Source organism: Thamnophis elegans, chromosome 1 (genome assembly GCF_009769535.1).
Source record: "Thamnophis elegans isolate rThaEle1 chromosome 1, rThaEle1.pri, whole genome shotgun sequence".
NCBI classification, from domain to species: domain Eukaryota; kingdom Metazoa; phylum Chordata; class Lepidosauria; order Squamata; family Colubridae; genus Thamnophis; species Thamnophis elegans.
The window spans coordinates 89,404,640-89,420,157 of record NC_045541.1 but is presented as its reverse complement, the minus strand read 5'-3'; the positions used below and the strand labels follow the sequence as shown (position 1 = coordinate 89,420,157).

The 15,518-nt window shown below is 38.1% G+C and overlaps 1 protein-coding gene across 6 annotated transcripts in view; it reads left to right on the top strand.

Annotated features, from left to right (window-relative positions):
* Positions 1 to 15,518, top strand: part of PPFIBP2 (PPFIA binding protein 2) — a 137,953-nt gene that overhangs the window by 58,362 nt on the left and 64,073 nt on the right. Inside the window, exon 1 of one of the 6 annotated variants that reach the window (XM_032223817.1) lies at positions 4,083 to 4,564. The exons of the other annotated variants lie outside the window; for them this stretch is intronic. Within the exon in view, the coding sequence (XP_032079708.1) occupies positions 4,517 to 4,564 (48 nt within the window). The 5' untranslated portion in view covers positions 4,083 to 4,516. Of the gene's footprint in view, positions 1 to 4,082; positions 4,565 to 15,518 lie in introns of those variants that run through there. 6 annotated transcript variants of the gene reach the window in all.

Genomic DNA, 15,518 nt, shown 5'->3' with positions numbered 1-15,518 from the left:
TGAGAAGGAAGGATTCACTGGAGAAGTGTCTAATGCTGGGAAAGATTGAGGGCAAAAGAAGAAGGGGGCGACAGAGAATGAGGTGGCTGGATGGAGTCACCAAAGCAGTAGGCGTGAGCTTAAATGGACTCCAGAGGATGGTAGAGGACAGGAAGGCCTGGAGGAACGTTGTCCATGGGGTCACGTGGGTAGGACATGACTTCACAACTAACAACAACAAAAATCTATTTGAGCTCAATTTGCTCTGTTGGTTCTAAACTCTGAGTACATTTGAAACTCCTCTTTAGTGCACACATACATGGACATGAACCATTAGTGTACACAAACATGTTATACACACACAAACACACACAAACACACACATCTACTTAACACATATTTGCTCAATTAATTAACAAAAGGTCTCTTCTAAAATTAAGCCTTATGGCAAGATAATAGGTGGTTATAGAGCATTCATTCAGTACAATTTATTTTGCAAGCAAGTTTATCAAGTCCTTCAACTGCTAAAAACTACAGCAAGTTCTTTGTTCATTCTACAGAAAATTTTAAAAAAAGTATTCAGTTGTGTTTTACTATTGTTTTTCTTTCTAGGTGGATTCTAATTTCTAGACAGATTGCTCCTGGTATTTGATTGTGATATTATGACAGTGTTGGTGTTAATGATTTTTTTAAAAAAAAACTACATTGCAAAATGCCGGAGAGACTCATCAGAACAGATTTTTCAAAGGCATTATAAAACTAAACTAAAAAAAGGCAGTAAAATAAAATCAGTTCTTTGAAGGAGTTCATTAATGCATTGAGACATGTGTTTATGTAGGACACAGGCATAAACATCAAAGGAAAGGGAAGGACTTGTTTAAAACTTACTGAGTTTATGAACTCAAGGGTTAACTCTTGAGAATCTGTTCCAGGAAGTTGCAGGCAGTATGTTCACTGACAGTTTACTTTTGTTTTCTGGCATGGAGAAATGGCCACAGCACTCTTCTAAACAAAAGCACAGTTTTAAATCAACTTACCAAGTGAGGAGAGAGACATCCCTGTTCAGTGGCATCTTTTAGTTGTAAGTAAAGGGACTAATAGATGTAAATCAGCTTTCAAAATTGAAAATATTAATTTTCTTGCATCCCGAGCGGAAGAAATGAACAGGTGGAAAGGAAGTTTATTGAAGTTCCTCACCCATTTAAGGAACATTGTTTGTTCAGCGTTTCACTGTTTGTTCAAAACCTCTCTTTCTCCAAACTACCTGGGGCTGGAGTGCTATTGTGACCTGAAACTAAGAGGCAGGTAACAGGGTGGCATGTGATTCACTGGAATGTACTTCGTCAACATTCCTACCCATGAGGGTACTAACAGGAGTGTTGGATTAAAGTCTCCGGAAGTTTCAGTTCCTTTGTAGTCAAGAAGAACAATGAGAGGATCAAGGTTCAGTTATGTGAAACCTGGAGGAGGTCAGTGAAGAAGAAATAGGTATGTGGAATCTTTTAAATATGCTGATTTTGTCCATGCAAATAGTGCTTTCAAATATTGAAAGTCAATATTTGAGGTGGCTTGCAGGACAGTCTCCCTTTCAGCTCTTCTTTCTAGCTATAGACCTTCATTTATTGGTAGGGACACCTCAATTCAGTTACATATTTATAAAGGTTGGGACAGTGGAAGACATGCTTTGCCACTCAGAACATTATGAACTCATTCTGTATTACAGGCAGTATAGAGGAAGTACATTTACCCTGAGAAGGGACCTTAACTAGCTGTGCTATGATGATTAACATTAAAGAAACAATTCAAATGCTACTGATTTTAATTCTAGTGCCTGTTTGGGTTCTCTCTTGCCACTGGGGATTCTATTTAGGCAGAAAATTATAAACAGAATTACTTCTCTATTTCTTGGCCACTCCTCTCAAGTGTAAGAGAAATAGGAGGTTCTGCATTTACTGAAATGTTTGAGGTATCAATTACAAATGAACATGTAGAAGACATGCAGAATAATATATGACTTTCAGATTACAGTTTGGGAAAGAAAAAAAATGTTGGAAGAAGTTTCCAAGTTTGAAGTGGGACACATTGATTAATTAGATTCCCAATGGCCCTCAGTGTGTGTGTGTGTGTGTGTGTGTGTGTGTGTGTATTTACATAATAGGTGATAATATTTTGTAGGGATCGATAGGTTACTTTTGTTGATGACTTTCAGCCTTACTGAATTGTCTACAAACTGATTTTTGAAATGGAAAGCACCATCTGTAGTCTGAAAGAAAACTCTCACCAACCCATCTGCATATATGTTATGTATTTACTGTCCTGATTCATTGAACACCTATCTAATGAACTATTCAATGTTCTATTTTCCTTTCAAGATGAAGTTATCAAAGATGGTTAGTGCAACAAATGATGAAACAGCAATATATTGTAAACAAAGATGCCAAAAGCAGAGTTATACGTTTCTGCTTCATTAGTCTATTAAATCAGTAGTTTGAATCCTCCCTTTCAACTTCAACAACCCCATCTAGATTATGCCATGGAACATTGCTATTTCAAGTATTACTACATTTGAGGTGAAATAGTTTGGCTCTTAAATGGACTGGATGAACAAACGTTATTACAGGATCCAATCTGAGTTGATCGCCAGGACCAAAGATTGGTTCTTTCAAGCTTTCACGCTTATGCTGGAGCCCATCTTCAGGTAATTTCTCTCTCTTCAGAATTAGCATTGGATACCATCAATATCCTAATTAACAACTAAAAGCTACACATAATCAGGAACCATATAAATATAACACATAGAAAGTCCAGTGCATATATTTTGGAGAGAGGGAAGCTCCCTGATGATGGGCTCCAGCACAAGCTCGAAAGCTTGTAGAATAAACTTTTGGTCCTAGTGACTAACACAGAGTGGATCCTGCAACAAACTTTATTAGTTGAAAGTAGAGTCCTCAAATTTATCATAGGTGATCTACATAGTAAATTTGATGCTTTGAATAGCCTTAATTCCATAGTTAGGAGCATCTGTTTCACTGGTATATGGTTCCTCTCCCTTAAACAAATGTGGTACTCAAAGGTGGTACTCTACTACTGTGAGACTTGCTTTAATTTCTGTAGTTAATTACAAATATGCAATCGATTTCTGAGGCACTTCCCCATAGCAAAAAGTAACCATCCTGATCAGATAGCAACAGGAATTATACTTATACTTTAGTGGCCTACACCATATTTACCAATATTTTAGAAGCATTCCATTATGAGAGAAGGGTAGCTTAGTTGTATAGCTACTAACTTTACATGCAAAAGATTAAGATTTTGACGCCTCCAACAGATCTGGAGAAGGAAGGTCTTGAAACTTTGGAAGCTTGCTGTCAATCATTGAAGGCAGTGTTGAAAGGTTCAAAGGTTGACTTGCAATAAGGAATCAAAGGTTGACTTGCAATAAGGCATTTCCTATGTTTCCACAAAATCAGCAAATACACAGTCTTTGTCAAATCAACTGAAAATGTCAAATTTTATAAACTTTATAAAAACTTTAGCGCCCTCAGTAGATGCACAGAGCATAATTGCTTAGTGCTAAGGAAAATGTGTGATTATTTTTCTCTATTAATATTTTCCTCCAAGGTTACTTTGAATGAATCAAATGCTAAAGCTTAGTGGTTTTGCATAGAAGATGAAAGGGACACATCAAAACTACAAGTAGGAACCCACTCTGAGCCCTGTAACCTCACATGATCACAACCTAGCTGGGGTGCTGCAGGGCTATGCCGTTTTCGGCTGCAGTAACAGTGAATGAAAAGAATGTTGAGTTATGAATTTGAGATATGCTCATTCATCCCCCACACTTAAAAACAACAGCCAAGTGTGGAATACTTGGCATTACACAGACAAAGTCACTTTCCAAGTAGTTGTGAGAAGGGAGCTGCTAACAATTCTCAAGAGCAGGGCTTATTTTTAGGCTAAAGCTAGCCTGAAATAAACTGGAGCTCTGAAGACTGTTCGGATAAACACAGCGTAAAAACTGAGACAGGAAATAGAGGGTCTTGGGGGGTAATGAGTTCCAGCCACTCTTGAAACAGAAAGCTAGAGAAGGCATTACTTGAAAATAGTTTCTCTATGACAGCCTGGCAATTTTTAGCTTGTTACTTTACGAGAACACTCTCGCTGCAGACTTCAATTGCGCTTACAGAAGCCTCCGTCTTTTCCTTTTTTTTCTGAGTCTATTTGGCTTTAGGTATCTTTTGATGTTTTTGGAACGATATGAGAGCCAGTTGATGACTGATCTCCTCTTTTTAAAAAGCCAGATGCTGCTAGTAGGGGAGGTGGGGAATGCAGCCTGAAGTTTATGCAGTTGTGTATAAACACAGTGCTGTAGAAAAGTTTAGAGTAAGCCTGAAGGACATGTTAAAGTCAGAGAGGTGCTGCTGCAGACCTTCTGCTAGCTAGAAGCTGGAAAGGGAGTAAAGGAGAGTTTGTGTTTTCCATAACTAAGCTGAAATTGCTGCAAACCAAGGGAAGATCTTTGCAATGGGCCCGCAGCATGGATAGCGAGATTAATATTTACAAACACTTCACGTGGCTAAAGAGGGTAAGTGACTTTTTTTTTTGCATTTTTACAATTTAACACGCTTATAGGGAGAGAAGAATTTAAGCATGTTACATTTTCTGCCACTGTGAGAGAAATTGTTCTACTAGTTTGAAACTAGTAGCCTGAGAGGGAGGGCACTGGGGACACAGCCAGTATTCCTTTGTCTTTGAGTAAAACTCGCAAGACAGTTTAAGCAAAATGATCAAGCAATCATTGAGCTTGGTGGTGGACATTCTCCATAAGAGCTCAAGTTAGATTCCGTTTTCCAGTGAGGTGATCATGTTTCTTTGCAAAACTTTCCTTTAGTATCTTTCGAAAAGATATTGTACAGTTGCTTTTAAAACTAATAAAAGTTCAGTTAATCAGACCAGTCAGTTAGCTAATTAACTTGCAAGATAGGGTTTTGGTTTTTTTTAGATTTAAACAGTTTCAGGCTTTCTTAAGTAGATTAAAATGTATTACTACCAACTGATTTAGATCCACTCCATTTTATAATGTTTAATCTAAATCAATTATTAAGAAATACTTAATACTGTATATTTTATGTACAGTAATGTTGGACGTATATTCCAGATATTCCCTCTAGTTCGGGACTGCATCTTTAATGTTGAGTTAAGATGCTGTTTACATAAAGTATTATTTTTTATACTATTTAATTTTAATAATGCAGAGGGAATCTGCATTATTTAGATTCAATCTTCACTACATTCAGTATTATTACAGTAGTCACTGAGGTTTACAAAGCTTGACAGTGGGTACTTGGATTTTTGTATTGAGGAATTTCATGCTGATGTTGAATATATCTTTTCATGGTAAATCCTATTGGAGTCATAATTTATTCCTAAATAAATAGATGTAAGATTGCAGCCCCATGTTTATAATTCTGGGAATTTAAAAAACAGATTAAAAGATTTTCCTAAAAGGTGGATGGGTGAGTTAAGAGAGAAGATTGCTCTTTCAAATAAACTTGTTAACAAACAAGCTAAAGAGCACTTTCCAGAAAGTTGTATAATAATTGTATACTAATTTCTTTTTTAGACAACTAATTCTCAAAGCCATGGGAGAAGCTGGGATTATTTCTCAATATGCTTTGTTAAATATATTTACTCTACCATTTCTTCTCAGATTCTGAGGAAAGAGAAGTAGGATGGGGTTTTAGTGGTTTTGGTATTATACAGAAGGCTTTTAAGGAACAAAATGCCCTACTTCTAAAAGGGCTGGGAAGAGACACTATGTAGTGGAACAGTAGTACATGAAGAGAATTCAAGGTACTTAATCAAGGAGAGACCCAACCTAGAACTAAGGAGAAATTTCCTGATAGAACAAGTAATCAGTGGAACAACTTGCCTCTGGAAGTTGTGAATGCTCCAACACGGGAAGTTTTTAAGAAGAGATTGGACAACCATTTGTCTGAAATAATACAGGACTTCCTGTCTGAGCATGGGGTTGGGCTAGAAGACCTTCAAGGTCCCTTCCAACTCTGTTATTCTATTATTCCTCCCAGAGGGGGGGAAATATGATTTGCATGAAATTTCACAAGCTCCTTTGATAAGTCATCTTATTTTTTTGAAAATTCATTTTACACTGATTTTTTTAATGTCATACGATTACATTGATGCTGCATGCTTGGCCACCAGCTGTGGTGGTAAACCGATGCTCTATGGCTGGTAATAAAAGCTCTACTTCCTCCAGTCCAGGGTGAGGGAGAGAAAGGAATTGAGCTGGACTTCTATCCGTCCTCAGTGGCATTTGCCAAAGCAGGCTCTAATTTCAAAGAGAAGGAAATCTTGGAATGGGGGAGGGGGATTCAAATGTGATTTCTGTTCTGATGTTGCAAAATTACAAGTTCATTATAAGAATGAACTGAAATAAATAATCTAAAACCATTCACATATTCAATGGATGAAATAGATTAATGGATGAAATAGATTAATGGATGAAATAGATTAAAAAACATACATCTGCTTTACTTGAACAAAAAGAAAAGATTATGCAAGATTTCATATATTATCATCAAACCAATGCCCACAAAAAATGCAATATTCTCTTGAAAGCGTTCCAAAATTAGTTTGGAAACTAATGTCAGAAAGTGCCCTTGTGTACCAGCACACAGAAAGGTCAAGTGACAGGAGTCAATAGTGAATTTTTTTTTTCACAAGAGAAGCATAACAAAGTAATTATGCTAAAAAAGAGTTAGTAAGAAAAAAAGCATTACTTAGCGCATGTTTGTCCATCTTTAAAAGATCACATGTGATACAAATTAGCCACTTCCTTATTTTGCTTGGTGTTGCATTACTTTTATCAGGCACTTTCTGCTTTCCGTATGTTTATCAACGCGTGAAATCTACTAAGTCAAAGCAATGGATCAGTCCAGAATAAGCCTTGGTTAACATATTGTCAGGCCTGGGTTTTTAAAACCATGATGTGCTAAAATAACCGTAATTGTCTGTTTAGTATATAACTCTAGGCTATAAAAGGTCAGCTTACACAGAATCGTAGAGGTGATATGTGTCAGCCCTACAAGATAGACTAGATTAAGAACCCAATTCCCTATAGGTCAGGATTACTTTTATCGTAACAGCTATGATAACAGAATCTTGCAAGTCTGAACATTCTTCTCTCCTTGCACCCCCTTCCTGTGAACTTGCCTGGGACAATTTTCTCGAGTTAATTTCTTGGCTCAGGCTCAAGCCTTGCTTAACTGACCATTGCCTTGATAGTGACTCTTTCGCCTGTCCTTCAAGGCCATCAACCAAGACCTTTTTGTAGGATCCATCTTCACTTCAATGGCGGGACACTTGGTGCAGTATCACCAAGTATTTCTCTGTATTTGAAAACGGGATCATATTCCTCTATGATAAACTCTGATTCTCACTTCAACTCAGGCTGCCAGTGACATGCTGAAAACAAAATTCCACATCTTTATGCACCCACAATGAATCAACATAAAGCTGTATCAGCAGGGGTCTCCCCATGTGGAGAATGATATTGCTGTGCATAGCTAGTTCTCTGAATGTAGCTCAAACCAAGGGGGGAAATGTTGGCTAGGTGAGCTGATGATTAGCAAGCTGATGATTGAGATACTTCCCATAACTTTGTCCCACTAGTTAAGAAAGATGCAGCTCATACTCTACAATGTTTTCATTAGAGAGTGCCCAAAAATTATTTTTATTTATTTATTCAACTTGTATGTTCATCTCACCTGGGGGAAACTCTAGGTGGCTGCGGCCTCACCCATTTTGAGAAACATGTGAGGCAACAAAATAATTCTTTTAGAGCAGTAATAAAATAACTTTTGAGGAAGCTGAGAGCCACACTTTATTATGGGTTATCTCCCTCCCCCCTCCAAAGAAATAAAGGATGAGTCAAAATAAATATTCAATTGAATTTATTGTCATTTACATTTAAATGAAATATATCATGTTTATCCATTAGATATGCATTTTATGAGTTTATCTTTTTGTTACATCGAAAATTACAGTATTTTGAAATCTTTGAGGGATGCATTAAGCTCTGGGCCTCAGGCAGTATATCCCATTGTAAAATGGGATCCTTAAAATGGTTTCCCTACCTGAGCCAAATTGCCTCTTTAGGAAGCCTGGGCTGCAATGTGACCCTTTCTGTCTAAAGGAGGAGAGACTGAATGGAGAAATTTGGCTTTTGGGATAAATCCTGTTGCTTCATTTCCATTTCCCTTTATTTGTATGCCACCCTTTTCCCTGGGGGGACTCAGGGCGGTTCACAGTTCAAAAAGGGGGGGGGGGGGAAGGACAAACAATTTTCCAACATGAAGACAATACAACATATTAAAAAGAAAACACAACAGTCACACAATTCGGGTGGGGTTAGAATCTTAACCCCAGGCCAGCCGGGACAGCCAGATCTTTAAAGCGGTGCGGAAGGACTGGAGGGTGGTGAGGTACGAATCTCCACGGGGAGTTTGTTCCAGAGGGTCGGAGCAGCCACCGAGAAGGCTCTCCTCCGGGTAGTTGCCAGTCTGCACTAGCTGGATGATGGAATTCGGAGGAGGCCTAATCGATGGGATCGTATCGGTCTAGTGGAGGTAATTGGCAGTAGGCGGTCTCTCAAGTACCCAGGTCCACTACCATGAAGGGCTTTGTAGGTGATAAGTAGCACCTTGAAGCGCACCCGGAGATCAACAGGCAGCCAGTGCAGCTCGCGGAGGATAGGTGTTACATGGGTGAAGCGAGGTGCACCCACGATCGCTCGCGCGGCCGCATTCTGGACTAGCTGAAGTCGCCGAATGCTCTTCAAGGGCAGCCCCATGTAGAGCACATTGCAGTATTCCAGCCTAGAGGTCACAAGGGCACGAGTGACTATTGTGAGGGCCTCCCGGTTCAGGTAGGGACGCAACTGGTGCACCAGGCGAACCTGGGCAAATGCCCCCCTGGTCACAGCTGACAAATGATGTTCGAAGGTCAGCTGTGGGTCTACATGGCTTGCAGCTGTTAGGTCTTTCTTTGGGGAAATGTACAGGAAATCCAGTGTCAGGCTTGGAAGCCATCTTTTACAATGGCCCTCAAGTCTGCCACATATTCTATTCTACCGTGAGAGGGGGGATTGTAAGGAGCATGGGAACTTTGTAGTCAAAATAACATTCTTTCTCAGAGAGTCAAGGTCATCCGGCCCTGGCACCTAGAGGGGCGTCACTGGGAGGAATCATCTTTTGGGGCAGTGACTGATTGGACCATGTGATGGACATGTGGGTGCTGGGGTAGGGCCTTGAACTTTCAACTGGGTGTGGAAAACCTGGAAGCTTTCAGATTTGGGTTTTCCCAGATGTGCCAACATGGCTCTTCTAATAAATTGGAACTCTAGCCTCAGACTCTTATTTTATTGAGGATGCTATTTGAAACCCTGACACCCAGTAGCAGACAATCATCAGTGTTGTAAATAAATATGCTAATGATGTGCTTGCTATATGTGATGCAGTCAACTCTTGTGAAACCTCTCTATATAATTTGTATCAGGTTATTACATTAATAATGGCACGATTCAGAGTAAGAAAGATATCTCATTTTGAACTCCCCAGAAAGTCAAACACATTATTCAACTGGATCTCAGTTTTCTCTCTCTTGACATCAGAATTGTGCTGAAAAGCTCAGGCAGCTGTTCCTTCCCCCATTTCTTTTCAAATCTGAGTGTGTATTAATAAACCAGATCACAGCCTTCAAAATGATGAGCTACTAAACAAATAACTGGATGACCACATTCTCTTGTCTCTGCTCTGCTTCCGTCTGCCACTTCTCATTAACAGAATGCCACAATGCACTGAACATATCTCAATGTTCTGCTATATCTTTTCTGCACAAGTAGTTGCTTTTAGGACACATGGATTTTATTAAGTATTCAAGGATAATGATACCGCAAAAGCAAAGTAGGCTGTTCTGATGGGTACAGCTCCCTTTTATAGCTTGGGTAGTTAACTCAACCTGACATTTTTCAATATCTCGCATACGGACATTACTTTGTTTACATAAGTGATAAGCAGTTGTACTGAGCAAAATATAGCCAATCTGCTTCATATCTGGACCCTTAGCTTGTTTAGGTCCAAAGAGCAGCCAGCCTGACCCATGTACATTCTGAAGCAGTGTGAAAAACAGAATTTCCCCTCCCATTTTCTAACATCTTTTTGCTTAGAACAGTTGCTGGCGTGTTTTATTAGGGCAGGATAAAATTTGCAGGGAAATATATACTATTAAAAGGGTATATAGTACCCCAAATTTTGCACATTGTTTCATTGAACAATCTATCTACTTAAGCTATTTTCATAGCATATTCTGAGCCTCAGTAATAGATTTAACAGAGTTGGAAGGTACCTTATAGGTCATCTAGTCCAATCCCTTGTCCAAGCAGGAAAGACCCTACACCATTTATGACAAATGGCAGTCTGATCTCTTCTTGAAAGCCTCCAGTGATGAAGCTCCCACAACTTCTGAAGGCAAGCTGTTCCATTGGTTGATTGTTCTCACTGTCAGAAAATTTATTTCTAGGTTGAATCGCTCCTTGATCAGTTTCCATCCATTATTCCTTGTCCTTCAGGTACTTTCAAAAATAGTTTGCCCCTTCTTCTTTGTGGCAGCCCCTCAAATATTGGAACACTACTATCATGTCTCCCCTGGTCCTTCTCTTCACTAAACTAGCCATGCCCAGTTCCTGTAACCATTCTTCATATGTTTTAGTCTCCAATCTCCTAATCATCCTGGTTGCTCTCTTCTGCACTTTTTCTAGAGTCTCAACATCTTTTTTATACTGTGGTGACCAAAATTGGATGCAGTATTCTAGGTGTGGTCTTACTAAGACTTTATAGAGTGGTATTAGTACCTCACTTGATCTTGATTTTATCTCTCTGTTAATGCAATTTAGGATTGCATTGGCTTTTTGGCTGCCACTGCACACTGCTAGCTCATATTTAACTGCTTGTCCGCTAAGTTCCTCTCACAGTTATTGCTATTAAGCCTAGTTTCACCCAGTCTATATGTATACTTTTGGTTTTTCTTGCCTAAAGTGTAAGACTTTACTTTTCTCTTTAATCCTCAGTAATCCTTTGCCAATATAATTTGACTGAACATCAACAACTTCTACCTACCCTGTTCTTGATTTCACTTCCTACTACCCTAATATATACCCCTATCAATAGGTTCCGACTGTAATCTCGGAGAATATTGCTTCCAAGATAAAAGTAACACAGACCATTCTCATTTTTAAGAGTTTGTGTGATGGAATGGACAACATGTTGGACTAGGAGCAAGGAGACCCCAAGTTCTAGTCCACCCTCACTTGTGGAAGTTCACTAGGTGGATTTGAGCCAGCCATTCTCTCAATGCATTCTGACTGATAAGATTGAAGGGCATAAGAACTTAGATTGAAGGGCATATCAAATTTAAAAAAATACTAAAAATTAGTTTCATTCAGCCCAATCCATGTCACACGATTCTTTTATGGAAATAAAAAGAGAAAGAAAGATGGATATAAATCTAATACATAAATAATCCACACAATAAGGCAGGAAAAAAAGTTAATTAAGTAACGATTCAGCAGGGGTGAATGAAGGAGAAGGGCTAAGTAAAGTCTAGCAGAATTGAAATTGTATTGTGTTAACATGAAGTAATGAAGTATAATAAGGAGTCAGAGGAAGGGTGGGGAAAGAGGAACTGAAAAGCAAATGAATTGAGTGTAAGAGAATTAAGCAAGAATGAATCAAGTGAGAACAAGAAAGGGATGGTAAATTGAAAAATAACATAGTGGTTTGCAAGAAAAAGTGCTGTCATCTATAAAACCAGCCGAAAGGAAATCTGTGAGACAAAGAGATTTTTTTTAATTTGTTTTATTATTTTATTGTATGGACTAAGAGGGCCACCCAAATCTAACTGTGTGATTTTGGGCAGCATACAACAGAAAAACAATATCAAAAACAGTAAACCAAAAGAACCACATAGCATTAAAGCGTAATGTGTTAATGGCAAACAAACACAATAATGAAAACAATCACTGACTGTGGTACTAGTGTATGAATAAACAATATTGGTATGTTGGTGTGTATATATATAATTATTTCCGTCTCCTGTGATCTTGCTTCTTTTTTCACAGTTTCTGATCCGATTTGGAAGAACTGTTGATTGGAAATTAGAACTCCTATGCAATATTCCTCATCCTATCTGAAGAAGACATTTTTTTCCTTAATCATGTACTGGAGTTTTTTTGTTGTCAGTTTTTTTAAAAATATATATAAAATTTATTTTTGACCTATGGTGCTGTTTGGTATATTGAGCATTTCATTTTTAACAAAAGCAGAAATCTAAGTTTTTGAAGGTGTAGCAGATAAGTTAATTAATTGAACACATTTTTAAAAATTAGCTACGTGGAATTGCTCCATTGTATGCCAAAGCATTAGGTCTAGGGTAGCCCAATTAATAGAACATTTTGGAAGGTTCCTTCCTGATCATGAGTTTTGTATATACTTGTGAACATGGTTATTAGTGTATTATCAAATCAGTTACTATGTATATTCCATTTCCCATGATCATTTATTATTACCATAGTCAGTGATTGAAATTTGAAGGCTACTGTGAAAACCCAGGGAAATCAGGAGAACCAGGCAATTCAAATGGATATAAAGATTTTTTATTTATTTGTTTGTTTGTCAAACATATACAAGGTAACAGGTATAAGTATGAACATAAATATGAACCAAGGAAGTAGATGCAGATAAATGGGTACAGTAAGACAGGGACGGTAGGCACACTGGTGCGCTTATGCACACCCCCTATTTATTGCAAGCTTAAGCTTAAACTCTCTACAAGAATCTGAATTATTAACAGCCTAAGCAAATTGGTGGTAGATAACAGTCACAGGAAATCAAGATGGGTTGGACTTAAATGTCTTGTGAGCGTGAAGGGACTCATGACTGATGACATATTTGACCACTCCCTTGGGCTCAGCCTGGTCATCTCCTACAGCAACTTTTTAAAAAGTCAGTGACTTCTGCGTCAAGTATATTTTTGCCATATGCTGTGTGTGTTGACTCTCCTTTTTTATTTCCTTTGTTCTTCCATTTCTAAATTGTCTTAACTGTCTGAAAATCTCTTTTATTCTCAAATAACTTCATTCATTCTTTCATACTCTGCATTGAGAATGCAATATCCTAAGGCATCAAATCCTGCTTCTCTGTTTCAGTGTGTGGGAATGATGTTATCAAGGAGAACAACCAGTGAGATGTTATCGTTAGTGTTGGACCAGCCCTGAGTGGATTTTGGTTCAGATTCTGAAGTTCAGCCATCAAGTGCACAGCATGATCATTTCTCTCCCCCTAAGATATCTCATAAAATTAGAAATCTCTCTCTATCTCGCTTTCCCTCCCTCCCTCCCTCCCTCCCTCCCTCCCTCCCTCCCTCAATATTTCAATATTTTAGAGGCCCTTTGAAGGACTTTACCATTAATCAACTTAGAGAGGAAGACGTGGATGTCAGACTGAAATCTCCATGTACCAATATTTATACTGTATAGCAGATATTCGGCATTACGAAGAAAACTTACACCACTAGATCTCCAAATAATCATAGAGGTCTCTGGAGTGGGATTGATATGATATCTCTCCATTCTAGGTTTTCTTCTCTCCATTCTAGGTTTCCTTGGTCCAATTCAAGCCTGGAATGACAGTTCCAGCTGTTTTCCCTCTTTTCTGAATTTCCTGTAACTCTGTAATCCTCTGGGAAAGTTTTTGAGTTAGCTTGGAACAATGTGTAGCTCAAAGAATATATCTACTCTAATAACCAGTAAGCAGTTACCAGAACTTTAAAACATGAACATGTAACAACCAGATCCTGCAAAAATTTCATAATTATCTTAAGTTGATTGGCCATAAGATGTTTTTCTTGTATAGTTATGACTGTTTTCTTCAAGCTTCATCCACACACATATACCTTTGGGGTGTGCTTCTATCTTTTATCTTGTCATTAGATCCTTGCATACTTTTAAGACTGAAACAGAACAGCTGTTTACTTAATAGATGAACTTGTCTGGACTATGTTTGTCTATTTTTATTAAGGCCGGTAGTAGCTGATGCTTTGGCAGAGCTGATGTTTTTCTCCCTGATTACTTCATCTCGTGTGGATGTTAACTAATGTAGTTTCAGTCTGGGATATTTTGGAGCTTAAATGAGAGTAGGAAGCATTGTAATACTTTATCTATTTATGGCTTAATGTAGAATGATTTTTTTTTCCACAACAAAATGAGCTAGGGAAAATGTATTGCAGCATTATTCAAAATGCACCTGTTTTTCTAGTTACTACATGTGCCTGTTCATTATAAAGAATTTGGTTTTTAATCTCTTAGGCTTGGCTAATTAGGATTTTTCTGATTTATTATAAAGCTCAACATGTAGTCAAGCTTCTAGCTGACTTGAAATTAGAAGTTGAAAACATTACAGAGCATTTTTCTTTAGTAGGATGTTTGAATTTTCATAGACTCATTTTCAAGATGCATGCCTGTTCCCAATGCTGTTTGTGAAGCTTGGGAAGACTGAATGAATTTAAAAAAAAAAAAAAGATTGAAAATCAACCCGTGGTATTGTAACACCACTACATAAATCTATGGAAAGGCTACATCTGAAAAATTGTATAGTGTTCTGTTCATAGCAATAGCAATAGCACTTAGACTTATATACCACTTCACAGTGCTTTCCAGCCCTCTCTAAGTGGTTTACAGAGTTAGCATATTTCCCTCAACAATCTGGGTTCTCATTTTACTGATCTCGGAAGGATGGAAGGATGAGTCAACCTTGAGCCTGGTGGGATTTGAACTGCCAAACTGCAGGCAGCCAGCAGTCAGCAGAAGTAGCCTACAGTACTGCACTCTAACCACTGCACCACTGCAACTCATCATGTTTGGAAAGAATTACACCTTTAGTTTGGAAAAAGAGAGACTGAGGGAACATGGGCATGAAGAAATTTGATCAAGAACCATGCAATAAATAAACCTAATTTGAAGGAGATTTAAGATAAGTAAAAAAGAAAGTCCTTCTTCACATAGCATACTGTATAACAAATCTGTGGAATTAATTATCATAGGTCCCGATGATATCTTTTAAATCTGATGGCTTTAAAAGGGTGCAGTATAAATTAACAGAGGTTTGAGCTTTCAAAGTCTATTAGTCTTGAAATTCAAGACTACCACCAGATTGCAGAGTACAAACATCCATCTATAGAGAAAACAGTATTGGGAGAAGAGGATGTCTTGTGTTTGTGACCATCTCAGAGGCCAATGTGTAAAATAAAATGCTAGAGTAAGATGGGCTTTTTCCATGGAACTGAAGTTTTCTTGTGCAAGTATAATTTCAGAATGTCATGGAGGAACTTAGATATAGTGACTACTTGTACACACATAATTTGCTTCATTCAGGAACTTTAATTAAGGATTTCTTTACGAATTCTGT